This window comes from Haemaphysalis longicornis, unplaced genomic scaffold (genome assembly GCF_048455015.1).
Source record: "Haemaphysalis longicornis isolate Haplotype H1 unplaced genomic scaffold, Haemaphysalis longicornis Haplotype H1 scaffold_9, whole genome shotgun sequence".
Classification (NCBI taxonomy): domain Eukaryota; kingdom Metazoa; phylum Arthropoda; class Arachnida; order Ixodida; family Ixodidae; genus Haemaphysalis; species Haemaphysalis longicornis.
The window spans coordinates 29,652,712-29,665,550 of record NW_027526460.1 but is presented as its reverse complement, the minus strand read 5'-3'; the positions used below and the strand labels follow the sequence as shown (position 1 = coordinate 29,665,550).

Sequence of the window (12,839 nt, the reverse complement as noted above, 5' to 3'; positions counted from 1 at the left end):
GCGAAGCTATCCGCTCACTGCTACCACCCATCACGCTCTTCGCCTCCCTGTCTCACTCTTCTCTTGATAAATTGAAATTTGCATGGAGGTTTTGAACACAGACTTTGCCTCAAATGTACCTCGAGTTTCTTTAGCGCTAAACGACGGGAGATGCATGAAAAGTGCCAGTGGTTCTGGAGTTTCGAATGGTTATGATGATATAAGCCGCTTGTTTTTTGAAGCCTCTGTTTGGATCCGCTACGCCGCTACGCCGTGGGGCTCTGTTTGGGTCCGTTACATCACCGCGTCGCCTTATTGCTGCGATGGCTAGAGAGCGTGACAGCGAACGAGCTACGACGACAAGGCGGGACCCTAAAGTGCTCTGCACTTAAAATTAAAGCAGTTCCACTCAACATGAAAGCTGTCGAAACTGCAGAGCAGTGATTCGCCATTGTGTCTATGGAGCCGTTCTCCGCTCTCTGCTAGCACCCCTACCACCCTTCCTTTATCTGTCTTACTTCTCTCTTGATGAATTGGACAGAGGTTTGTTCAATTCAATGAAATTTTCACGCCTTCGCAGTGCTCACGCACCTTCTCCTGGCACAGCTGGCAACCTTTCCTCTATCGTTTGTTTCTCGTTCTACCCGCAACGGCACAAGCCAGAGTTCTGTTCTTTTTGGGATTGCTGTCATCTCGCACGTGCTGGAGCCTTTCTTCCCCATTTTGAATATCCCAATTTTTTTTTCTTGCACTCCACTTTGTTTCGAAAAAAAAAAAACAGCCCAACGAGAATTCCTAACTAAATGAACGCTGGTGCTGCCGTATAAGTGCATATGCCTCAAATGTACGTGCAGTTTTCTTTGCGCGAAATTATGGGGGAATGTAGGACCAGTACCAGTGGTTCGAGGACCTTCGAACGGTTCTGCGTATATACGCCTCGAACTTCGCAATCGCTGCGCCGCCTGCCGCCACTTCTCCGCGGCACTTACGGGAGGAGCGCAGCGTGGTTGACAGGGGCTCATGCCGTGTTTTGGTTCTCTTTCGCTTCGCATGGCCTTTCCGCGCCATAAGCAACTTGTTATGGGGATTTCTGTAAGCAAATAGTACGTTTAGGGCACTTGAAAAAACCGCTGCGCCTTGGTAGAGTGCTCGAACGCCAAGAACTATCCGGGGACACGGTTCTGCACGCTTCTAGACCGCTCTTACGGGTGTCAGCGACGCCAACAGCATATCACCTGTGTAACCTCCGAATACGTCAGGCACAATTGAATTCGATTGTCGCCTCGTTTAGGCCTTATAGTGGCCCAGAGAGAGGTTGTTTTCGTTTTTCAGCGCGGACAAAGAATGCGACTTCGTTTCGAATATAAGCGCCGTAGACGAATATGTTTAGGGGATGTGACTACCTAATACCTGACAATAACTTGTGCCTTGAATGGGAATATGAGCCACGCGAAAATGTTAGGTATATTCCATGGGTGTAGCTCGTTAAATATGTGTCCACTCACGCCTTACAGCAAGGACCAAGAAAAGGTAATGAAACCACGGTAGAATAAATGGTCTGGCAAAAAAAAAAAAAAAAGTCCGGGAGAGGCAGAACAGTTCGTACGGGGATGAAAAAGACCCAGTGCAGCTTCGGAAATGCTAACGACGTTTGCCGAAACTTAAGCAAGGTAGTACTCACCAGTCAAACTAGATGCGAAATGCACATTTCGCAAGATGGAGGGGGGGGGGGTGCGCTTTACTATCGTTGTGTAAAAATGCTGAGCGAAATCAGGTAATGAACGTTTTACATATCCCACACATAAGCTGCGCGTTGACTTCCATTCTCTTTGTCGACTTCAACGAACACCTGTTCACTTGGCGGACGCATTTTTTGAAGTATACAGTAAGCAAGTAAGTATACACTAAGTTCACAAACGATAAACGGTGCCGTTGTAAGAGTGTGGTACCTGGTAAAGCGCTCTGATTTCAGTTTGTGCTAGATTCTGCGGGCTCCTGGTGTCATATGACGATGTTTCGAAGAAGAGTTTAATAGCGGACGTGGATTACTCCGCCTCCGCGCTGCTCGCGGAAGATATATCTAGCATATGATCAACTGCGAGCGCTGACCACGCGACAAGACGACCCAGCATTAAAATTTTGGTCGAGTGCTGATTCCCGCGTATAATTTCACATTATTCATCGTACTTATTTCGTATAATGTTCGTGAAATTTATGCAACATTGGCTTGTCCGATGTCGCATAAGGGCACTGAGGTATGTAGCGTAACTAGCGTAATATATGAGGTATGTAGCGTAACTAGCATGGTCAGGTATAAGTGCGCCGCTAGATTATGTAAGCACACAAAACCGATTTACATCGTAGTGTACAGCCGTACCATGACCATCTGAAGAAACACTGCTTACGAAGATACCGTTAGTAGATTTCAGGGCAGTGAAATTACAATCAGCTATACGCATATGCCGGTTTTGCGACGCCGGCCTGTGACACACTGCTGGTGCTTATACAGACCGAATGTACCGTACTTGGATCGCGTCAGAAGCATTTACGCTCTCGTAAACACATCACATTTGCGAACAGAGTGACTGCTCCACACAAATATGTATTTCCAACGCATACAAACGGTAAACCTCAGTCGTGAACATGCAGCAAAGGCAACGGCAACATTGGGGAGCGGCTGGAGCCTCCCGCGGCTACTTTTGAAACGGGCCGGATTTCAGTAGCGCCCCTACAGGCAGCGCTCGAGGCGTATGAACCTCTTGTTCAAGTATCCCCTCAACTTTTGGCCGAGAGGCTGAATGGAGGGACAAGCGGGTGCCTAGTTTAATCGAGGAGGCGGAGGAGGAAGACTTTTATTTTTCTGGCAAAGTGGCGAGCACACGCTGCAATCAAAAGAACTCGTGGCGGTGACCCACAGGCGGACATAACGTGGAGGGCGACCAGGCAGCCACTGCGACGTGCTGCACGTGCAATACCGGTGCCTCTCCACCAACGTTAAGGCACCTACTGTGGGGCTTCCCCGGCCTTTCACCACTGAGGAACAGTCACAAGGGCGCCGGCGTTACCTCATTGGAGGAATGGAAAACCCCACCACCTCACTTGGACGCCGCGAGCACGATCCTTTCCTTGTGGGAGTTCGTGCGAGCGGCATAACGACTCTGACGGCCACCCCACTCCCTTTACCTTCTTCTCTCTTTCCCAAATAGGCTACCGAGCCCCCCGTATCGTTAATAAAGTTTCATTCATTCATTTCATCCGACTAAGAGCTAGTAGGTGGGTGGGGCCACGACTCCGTTGGTTCTACCCGCCGTCTTGGCGCTTTCGGTCAGCCATAGCTGCCTATTCCGGTCAGAGCGGGCAAATTCACTCTCCAACAGGTCGTACGTAAGACTGGGGATTGGATTCAAGTCTGGCTTATTCTGGCACTCCCATACAATGTGATAGAGAAGTAGCGCGTTGGTCGCAGTGTTTACACAGGGGGATATAGAGTGTCGGGTGGGTGCATGGCGTGTACTCTCGTGGGGTGTGGGAACGTGTTCGCTTGTAGTCGATGGAGGATCACTTCTTGTTCTTTGACGGAGAGTCATCTCCTGGCGGATAAGTATGTCGGAATACCCTGTAGTGTTCCGTTATGTCGCTGAAAGTAGTAAGAGGGTAATATGCCCGGTCGTTATCCTTCAACGGTGCCCGGTTTGCAAGACCTCGGGCTAACGCATGGGCAGCATGATTGCCCCTGAAGTAATGAATGGGCAGGCGTCCAAATTATAGGTTTTTCGCGGGCGGATTCTGGGTTAGAACCTGCATTGCTTTGTGGACATTCTTCCCGCCATGTACGTACGATACACCGCTTGAGAGGCATGTTATGTAACTGCTTCGATGGACAAATAGACCTCTTTTTAATCGGGTATCTTTTCGAAGGGGTGCGTAACGCCGCGCGGCTCTTTTCGGGTCCGTGACGCCGCGTTACTGCGGCGGCTAGATAGCGTGACCGCGGAAAAGCTACGCCGGCAAGCCGGGCTCCCAACGCGCCCTGCCCTTAAAACATTGTTAAATCTCCCGCTGGCTACGCGCCAGTCATCATCATCATCATCATAATCATGTAGATTTCCCGTGTCAGTAAAGTTATCGTTCCCGCTAAGGGCAGCCATGGCCCAGGTCTGCCTTGCGTCGTTTTCCGCTACAAACATAGCTTTGGGAATTTGACTCTCGAGCGTTGCCACAGTTGGTATGTGGAATTGCGTACGGAAATAAGTTAATTCAAGTGTCACTGAAAAAGTGAATAAAATGGAAGTGATCCAAACCAAATGATGCTAGGTGGAGATGAAACGTTGATATCGCTAACATTCCCTTACAACTTTGCAGTTGAGTTGTCTCCGCCGTTGCATGGTGTAGATGCCCAGGTCATCTAGCTTGCCCCTAGGTTTTTACTGCGGTTGTCTTATCGCTGTTCTGTAGCTCGGGCGAGTTAAGAGTGCAGTTTGAACTTTTTTTAGAAATTTAGTATTTTTTTACTGGTGGGACAACTGGCCCCAGGGTTGCTATCATTGGCATAAAAACGGTTTAGAAATTATCCACATTTGCGAAATAGCCACTACCGGCCTAGCTGTTGGTGCATCGTAACCAGTGAGGTTTTGGCCAGCACGGTAAACTATGGAAACCTCCCTCTCCCTCTCAATGCACTGCATTTTCTGTGCACAAGTAGAAAGGCGGTGGCCAAACTGAACGGAATCTCAAAGTTTCTTAGGAACTTCCACTAAAGGATGAGCACAGCAGCGCGTATCAACAGCGGCTTCCTGCTAACCTGATGGCGGGAACAGAAAAAACAACAACAAAAAGAAAAAAAAACGTTTGAGCGGTGAAAACGGTGCTGCCAATCTGAGCGTCAGCTGGGAAGGTACACTTTAAACTACCCCGTGGCCGAGATTTACCGCAACGCACTCAACTGACCAATCAGTGCAACCATGAAGTTTCGGAAAATGACGGCGTCGAGCAAACGGTTTGGCTAAAATGTTCAATCAGCGCCGTGGCGTCATGCAACGCAAGCATGACGTGTTCTTCGTTGCCTAATGTCACAACCCAGATAACATTTTCGAATCAAGTGGTATGCACGTTGCTGTCACTGGCTGAATTTGCTTTGCTGCCAGCATGAATTGGCCCCTCGAGTGCACTGTAATAAAACTGTACCACGGGATCGCCGTAGAGTGTAATAATGCTGCTAGCATCCTTGGACTTCTTCGCTCACCTATAGCGGTATGACCATCCCTGTCAAGAATCTTGTACCGAGCCCCCAAACACAACAAAGGACGCCAGAGTTTGGGAGAGCATGACCGATATCACCCAAACTGACATACCAAACTGCTCAGTGGAGGAAGTCCACAGATTCCGCTATCAAATATTGGACAGGAGGCTGGGATTAACTGGTCTTGCGTCGATCTCGCTGAATGTCTAAGTAGTTAGGTTAGAATATCATTATATTCCCTCCCACCGACCCGCCGCGGTGACTTAGTGGCTAAGGCGTTGTGCTGCTGAGCACGAGGTCACGGGCTCGATTCCCGGCCGCGGCAGCCGCTTTTCTGATGGAGGCGAAAAGCAAAAACGCCCGTGTTCGAGATTTAGGCGTACGTTAACGATCCCCAGGTTGTCAAAATTAATCCGGAGCCGTCCACTACGGCACGGCTCATCTCCTGCGTTGCGCCGGCGCGTTAAACCTCATAATAAATCCAATTCCCTTTCACCATAAGAAACTGAAGCAGCGTCCGCAAGCTTCTCGGAAACCGGTGTACTCACGTGACGGTACATTTTCTCGGCCTTCGGTACATCGAAGTCCCGGGCTGGGTCCCAGGTAGCGCATGCGTAGTAGAAGATGAAATATGTTTAGTACGGTGCGTTCAGCGGAGCCGGTACTTCAGAAATTATCTAAAAATGAAGAGCTAAAAAGAAAAACGGGAACTAAAATGAACAAATGCAAAGGAACAGCTTGTCATCCTGTCGTATTCGCTTTTGTTTTTAGGGGTGAAGCCCCTTAGGGGCTCCGGCTGTCGGCGTCTCCTGTCGTCATCGTATCATGTAGTCACAGTACTAAATCAACGGAACACTTGTTTTATAACACTTCGCGCTAGAACGTAACGCGTACTAAAAGGAAAGTGTGTGTTGGATAAAACTGGTTCAAAATAAACATGATTTAAAGATTTGTGGAACGCTCCCTGGGCGCTTCGTTCGTCGTTTGTTTGCTTTCCTTAAACAAGTGTGTCCTTAGTAACCTCGAGCGCAGTTTACGAAGATGCAAAACCAACTAGCCCAATTCCTTACCTTACTGGCTTCAGGAATCGTCATGCACAAGCGGAAGCTGTTTGTGAACGGATTTTTCCGTATTCGTTTTCGTTTCCGCATGAATTTTTACCAGCGCTTTGATCTTTCCTTGTTAATGCACCACAAGACTCGGTAGCCGCGCCGGTTGTAAAACTGCCGCTGTTAATTATTTTATGGTTTCTATTTTCGCGTTGTGTCAAAGCACGTATTACTGATGCGGGTTGTTTGCAACGCACTAACTTCCAGTTGTTGACAAGTTTTAAGACATTTTAATGCTTGATTCTCAATGCATGCACGATCCCTGACATCTACGCCGACAAAAGGCTCGCTTAACTCAGGATATTTTGATTACGACATGACCCCATGTAATCTCGTACTACACGTATACCACGTGATCGAATCCAGTCTCAAAATGAAAAAAAAAAAATTGGGTTGGAGCTTTTAATTAGAGCATACCCGCCGCGGTGGCTCAGTGGCTAAGGCGTTGCGCTCCTTAGCACAAGGTCGCGGGTTTGATTCCCGGCCGTGGCGGTCGCTTTTCTTATGGAGGGAAAAAGCAAAGACGCCCGTGTGTACGAGATTTCGGTGAATGTTAAAGATCCCCAGGTGGTCAAAATTAATCCGGAGCCCTCCACTACGGCGCGCCTCATCGCCTGCGTTGCGTTGGCTTAAACCCTACAATCTATCAATCAATCAATTAATTATAACATCGTTATATCGCCCGTGCAGTACTCGTAGTGGAACCGTTTTTAAGCCCGCACTACATGGCGCGAATTCACCTGTGAATTGCGTGCACCGCACAGAATTCCGTGCGAATTCTGCTGCACGAGCTACACCACAATAGTGTGTCAAAGCGATCAATTTACGTAGCTGCGGCAAATTTACAAATGTTTTGGACGGCAAACGTACGTGTCCGTGAGAACACGCTCCTGCGGCGTGCTAGCGGCCGTATGGGTGGGCAAGTGACACATGGGGAACGTCATGGTTTCACAGTTACGGTTAGGTTCAAAGTAACTTGTCGGAAAAGTAAAATGTGTCTTTTCAGTAACAATAAAATATTTGCCTGCGACAGGCGTAATTAGGTCTGCAAACTACGTGTTTTCTTAAATGTGAAACCCGCAACTTTCGCAGGGAAGTATGAAGGGATTGCAAAGTTCGCCAGTCCGGATATTCACTCCACCATATTCGCAGAGAAAAAAAAAAAAATCATCAGCTTTTACACTCGTGGAAGACGGACGAGCACCGACGCTATGTTTCACCTCAATGGACGCATTCTATATATATAGTCCAAGGAAATCACGAAAGAAAACACGTTTGTTTGTAATATGCGATTGAGTCTACTTTCTAGTTAATTAACTGAATTAAACTTGGAAGAATGGAGTTTTTTTTTTGGCAGACAAACATGGAACATGGGGCTGCCCGTTTTCTTCCCATGTAGAAGTCCATGTATTTGCAGTAGACAAGACTACCGCAATGTTTGCAACTTCCCTGTGAACTACCTATGTACGACAAGTAAGCGAAACCTGCAGTCGTCATGATAGAGTCGTTTTAGCGGACAATTGTCCCGTAATTTGTCTCCTTATAATTTCGACAATACCAGATTGACAGCCTTTTTCAGTGAGCATACTTCCTTCATAGGCGGCCATGTACTGACAGAAACCGGGAATTTTGCAACTTTTGCAACTTCATTGCGATCAAATCGTGGCAAAAAAAATGAAACTCGGCATAATGAGAGAGGCGTCTGAGGGACCAGTTTCATTATAATTTCTTCCCAAAGGAAGGAAGGAAGAGAGAAAAGTAAAGCAAAGGCAGGAATGTCAACCAGGCTGTGGTCTAGTTTGCTATCCTACACGTGGTGAAGGGGGAAAATGGGGAAAAAAGATGAGAACAGTGACAGGAGTGGAAGGTAAAGACAGTGCGTAAAGAGGTGTGGTCAGTGTTACGACACTATAGACGATAGAGTTTATTGACTTCATCTACAGTATTCTCTGCAAGTTCGTTGTTTTTAGCAAGCACAGGATCGCTTTTATGGCCTCGTGCCGGAGAAGGCCAGTGGCCCAGGATTTTCTCCTCAAAGAACGTCCGCCGAGAATCAAGATTCCGCAAATTTGACGACAGTTGCCTTCTTTCCGATGAAAACCGTGGACACTCGCACAGAACATGGCGTATGGTCTCAGATACCTACATTAGACTGAAACCTACAGAGCGTTCTCTAGGTGCTGAGACAATGTTTTTCCTGTCGATGCGACGCGTAGACGGGCGGACGTCGACCACAACTGGAGGGCAGCTATGTAAGGAGTTTTCTTTTTTTTTTGAAATGAGTCAGATCCACAAACCGAAACTAAGTCAGATAAAACTGTAATGACAAGGAAAACTCGTCCACTTTTCCCCAGAGAAGAGGTTGTGACGGAATAGGTCAGACAACGTCCTGATAACGTGTACGTGAGTCTGTATTTTGTATAAAAGATCACCAAAATTTTGTTGTGACATGTATCAAAATGAGCCAAATCCAATCGCCCAGTGGGAGTGTGCTTTTGGCATGGCAGTTGGGGCTGTTTGGTGGTGGTTTTGGAAAGTTTTTGTGTTTTACGGACCTGGATTATCACGTATTCGGACGGCAATGAAGAGATCTGTGAAAGATCTGACCCCAGGCATCGACGACACAGTGAACAGAAGTGAACGAAATGAAACTGGGAGATGTTAGACAACCACTTCATCCCGTCTCTCTCTCTCTACTCCCCACTTGCGGAGTCAATCTGGTTATTTTTTTTATTTCTATATTTTTTTTACTTAACTATAAATACCCGCCGCTTACAATCCCTGGCTGATTCCCCCCCCCCCCCCCCCCCGGCTGTGGGTACGAAGCACTTAATTAAGGAGAAGAAAAAGAAGAAGAGACCAGCCCTGTTATGAAGCGCATTATAATTTCATTGTTTAATATATATGTTTCCTTACTCAACTAAATAGCCGCACCCCCCTCCCTCCCCCCTTCCGCCTGCTGGTACGAAGCACGTAATTAAGGTGTAAGGGAAAAAGAAGAAGTGACCAGCCCTCTTTATAAGCGTTTTGGAAGTTCATGGTAAGACAATGAATAGCTTGCCTGCTTCGTGAGTGGCTTCAGGCGTGCTCAAGAAAATGATCGGGTGTAACAATTCGAAGAGAGCAGCTTATGCGGCCAAGAAACTCACGTGCTCTTCATGTACAATTTTAGCGCTATCAAAACCCCACTCTGGCCCTCCTTACCAATAAAGGTGCTACTACTACTACTACTTAAGGTATAATGGCTTTTCCTCCAAAACGCCATCGTACAATTCTTGAAAGTCAATTTCAGCAGAGTTTTTATAAGAATGCCGCATAAAATCGAATGTTTAAATTGAATACGAGCCAAATACAGAGTTATCATCCTAATATTGGTCAAATCCATCGCTACATTTTTAGTTACTTGCAGCCTTAAACGCGTAAAACGTATCATGTAATAAGCCTTCACAGCTTTGACAGTGTTGAATTTAAGTACGGTAACAAACTTTCGATTCTTTTCAAATTCTGTTTAGGTGGATTTGACTCGTTCGTAAAAAAGAAAAAAAAAAAACTTCTCATATTCTCGTCGCTGTAAAACGCACCATGTAGTAGTGGCTACCATGTAGTTTAGGTTCTTTCTTTTCAGTGTTTTTTCTTCCCCACTGCGGTGCAGGGGCCCAGATGAAAGCGCAGAAAGGAAATCGCAGCAAATATTTTCTACGCACGACGCCTGGTGTGCTTATATTGTACGAACACGCGTACAATGCGTGGGATTAGACGCAGAGGGCGTGTTTTTTACACCTAACTACCTTCAGTCGGGCAAACACGAGAAAGCTACGCTGGTTCCGCGCCTTCGACCACCGGACCACCTCCGGAGCCGCTCTTTATGGTCCGAATACTCACCGAACGCTCTAGTTGACGATTCCCAAGAAAATAGTCATTTGATTGATTGATTGATTGATTGATTGATTGATTGATTGATTGATTGATTGATTGATTGATTGATTGGTTGATTGATTGATTGATTGACAGGCTTTAACAAGACAGAAGAAAGAAGCCCTGGTGGGAAAAATGGAATAAGGAGAATGCATTAAATGATCCTACAACAGCCCTAGATTATTATGTGTTCAATAATTCAGTTTTCGTGTCTTTATGGTTGTCCCTAGATTACTTAATATCTATATGTAATATAATATGGTTGCTCGTACGTGTGTGCCTGTGCGTGCGTGCGTGCGTGCATGGGTTATAGGAATCTCATGTGGCTGTTCTTTGCTTTTGGTGGTATTGCGGTATACCAATCCCGCCGAACACGTTAGGGTCATATTTTTTGCTTCTTTTTACGAAACAAAGTTTCATCGCCGGAAATTTTGGTGTTGCGCTAATCCGGCGGGGATGCCTTTCAGTTGGTCCCCCCTTGCCCATTTGGCGTGCGACAAAACGCCCACAAAAGGCCCTCTTCGTTGATAAATGGCTGCGGAATTTGTTTCCCCGTTCGTTCCTTTAGAGGTGGTTGACCCCATACACAATCCCGGTAAACTTGTGTGTGCAGTAAAAGACACACTTGCTCCAATCGAATTAACGGCGACTCAGGTCACGCGACGGACCCCCGCGGTAGGACACAGAAATCGCAGCCGTCAATTCTGAATGTCTACCGACATTGCTGGCGGGATTTTATTTACAAGCAATTAGAAAGGGAAGCACGGACGTGCAGTGAAGGAACGGTGAGGATCACGCGGAACGGGGTGTAGGCGGGGACGAAAGTGTGCGGAACGACATTTCATCTAATGAACTAGTGTCTTCACGGCCAAGCGGACTACAGTCCTTGCTTTGTGTTGATAGCAGGTGCTGGGTCGTGGTTGTTGCACCGAAATTAATTTTGCTAGCTTAAACCCCGCCTTGTATTCTTTCCTAGAATACTGTGCCGTTCCCGGTGTTTTTGTTCCGAACTGTCTGCAGCCCGATGCCAGTGCACTCGTCCACTCTGCATTAAACTCTCTTCTGCGTACTCCTGAAGTTGTCACAGGAACACTTTCCTGGTTTGGTATGCAAGTACGAGAGAGGTAAGCCCCACGTGGTTCAGCTTTGGCGCGAGAGGTCTCTCGCGCTACGTAGGATGTTCCCACGTTTTTCCCGTACACGTGGCATAAGTGGGCGGTCATTCAGGGGTAAAAATAGAGCCTTGACTCGGTGTTTGTCGCCAAGGGCGGATGTCGCTCGTTACGATACTGTCGCTATGCGGGAGTTGTATTTACTCGCGCTCGCAGCCAGTTAGTTCTTTCAACGCGGGCTGGGTTTTGAGGCTTTCTTCGGGCTCCAGATAAGTGCACATTTTGGGGGCTGGGCTTGGACGTTACGAACACAGCCACTCGTGAATCTGATAAAGCCACTCTTGAAGGCGGATTGTTCCGGATACTAGTTTCACGTCTTCATTCGTGAAGAAGCTCGGTTTTCAGCGGCCGCTTCGTGTGCATTCGTGTTGGTAGGCTGAGCCGGGGAAAAAGGAATTCTAATGTTAAAAATATTCTTAAATTATACTAGCAATCCGCCGTGTAGGCAGGGCGTGTGCCCACCTACGTATGTGCTTACGAAAACGAGACAAGTGAAACGTCAAACAAGGAGAACAATGAGAGTCAAGCAGTTTAAGGCCCAGACAGAGCTGCAAATAAAACAGCCCCAATTGCTTCACACTGTGCATTGCTTTGCCACGTGAGTTTTTTTCATTGCGTTGTGTCAACTGCCTTCTGTGTACCTTATCTGTGAACGCGCTCACAAAGCTGACCCCTTTAAACTATTTTGCGTTTTGCCAGTGTCAACACAACTTCCTCCTTTTATCTTCACCCTCGCACACCGGATGCCGTCTGCCTGGGCCAGTTTTCACCTACTCCAGAATGAGGGATCACGTGGACAAATACACTACTGCCATTGCATGAACCTATAAATCTACGGTATTGGTCGACAGCGCCCTGGGCACCAAAAGTGTCCTTGCAAACAATTTAGGTCATTATTAATTCAATTAATGACACCTTTGGGAATTCGGTTTGATCACAAAGTACGATTTTCGGTGCCCTTGAAAGATTCCCAGACCAAGTTGAAAAAGTACAGTTAATCCATAGTCCTCTGCTGCTGCGCGCGTTTTTCCCAGAGTGTAGCATCTACTTGGCATACCTCGTTTGTGCTTCGCCACATTAAACTAAAAGATTTCGATGACCTCGACGTCCCAAAACGACCTCCACGTCCCAAAAGAAATTTGTTGTTTTGATTGACGTGCACGGTGAAAGTTCAGCAAAGATTGTTGCTTGCTGGACGCAACACCAGGAATGTGTTGCTTTCTGAACGCAGATCATTAGAGGCGGGATATTTAGGCAATAAAAAAGGGCGTTTTAGGCACCATAAATACGCAGGCAAAGCCAAGTTTTAGGCCTCCATTGCCGTAAATATAGGCATGATACATTTTACATGAATGCAAATAATATCAAATGAATAAGCGAGCGGCCTGTACCTACGACAGGAAAATCGGGAATGTTTTGGCTTAT

General features: G+C 47.0%; 2 protein-coding genes across 9 annotated transcripts in view; one reads left to right on the top strand and one right to left on the bottom strand.

The window, feature by feature from the left end:
* Positions 1-12,839, top strand: part of LOC144151427 (SEC14-like protein 2) — a 273,494-nt gene that overhangs the window by 74,264 nt on the left and 186,391 nt on the right. The gene's annotated exons all lie outside the window — the stretch shown is intronic.
* Positions 1-12,839, bottom strand: part of LOC144151430 (SEC14-like protein 2) — a 34,250-nt gene that overhangs the window by 18,345 nt on the left and 3,066 nt on the right. The window contains exon 3 of one of the 2 annotated variants that reach the window (XM_077682479.1): positions 5,767-5,810. The exons of the other annotated variant lie outside the window; for it this stretch is intronic. Coding sequence (XP_077538605.1) covers positions 5,767-5,810 — 44 coding nt within the window. The remainder of the gene's footprint in view (positions 1-5,766; positions 5,811-12,839) is intronic. 2 annotated transcript variants of the gene reach the window in all.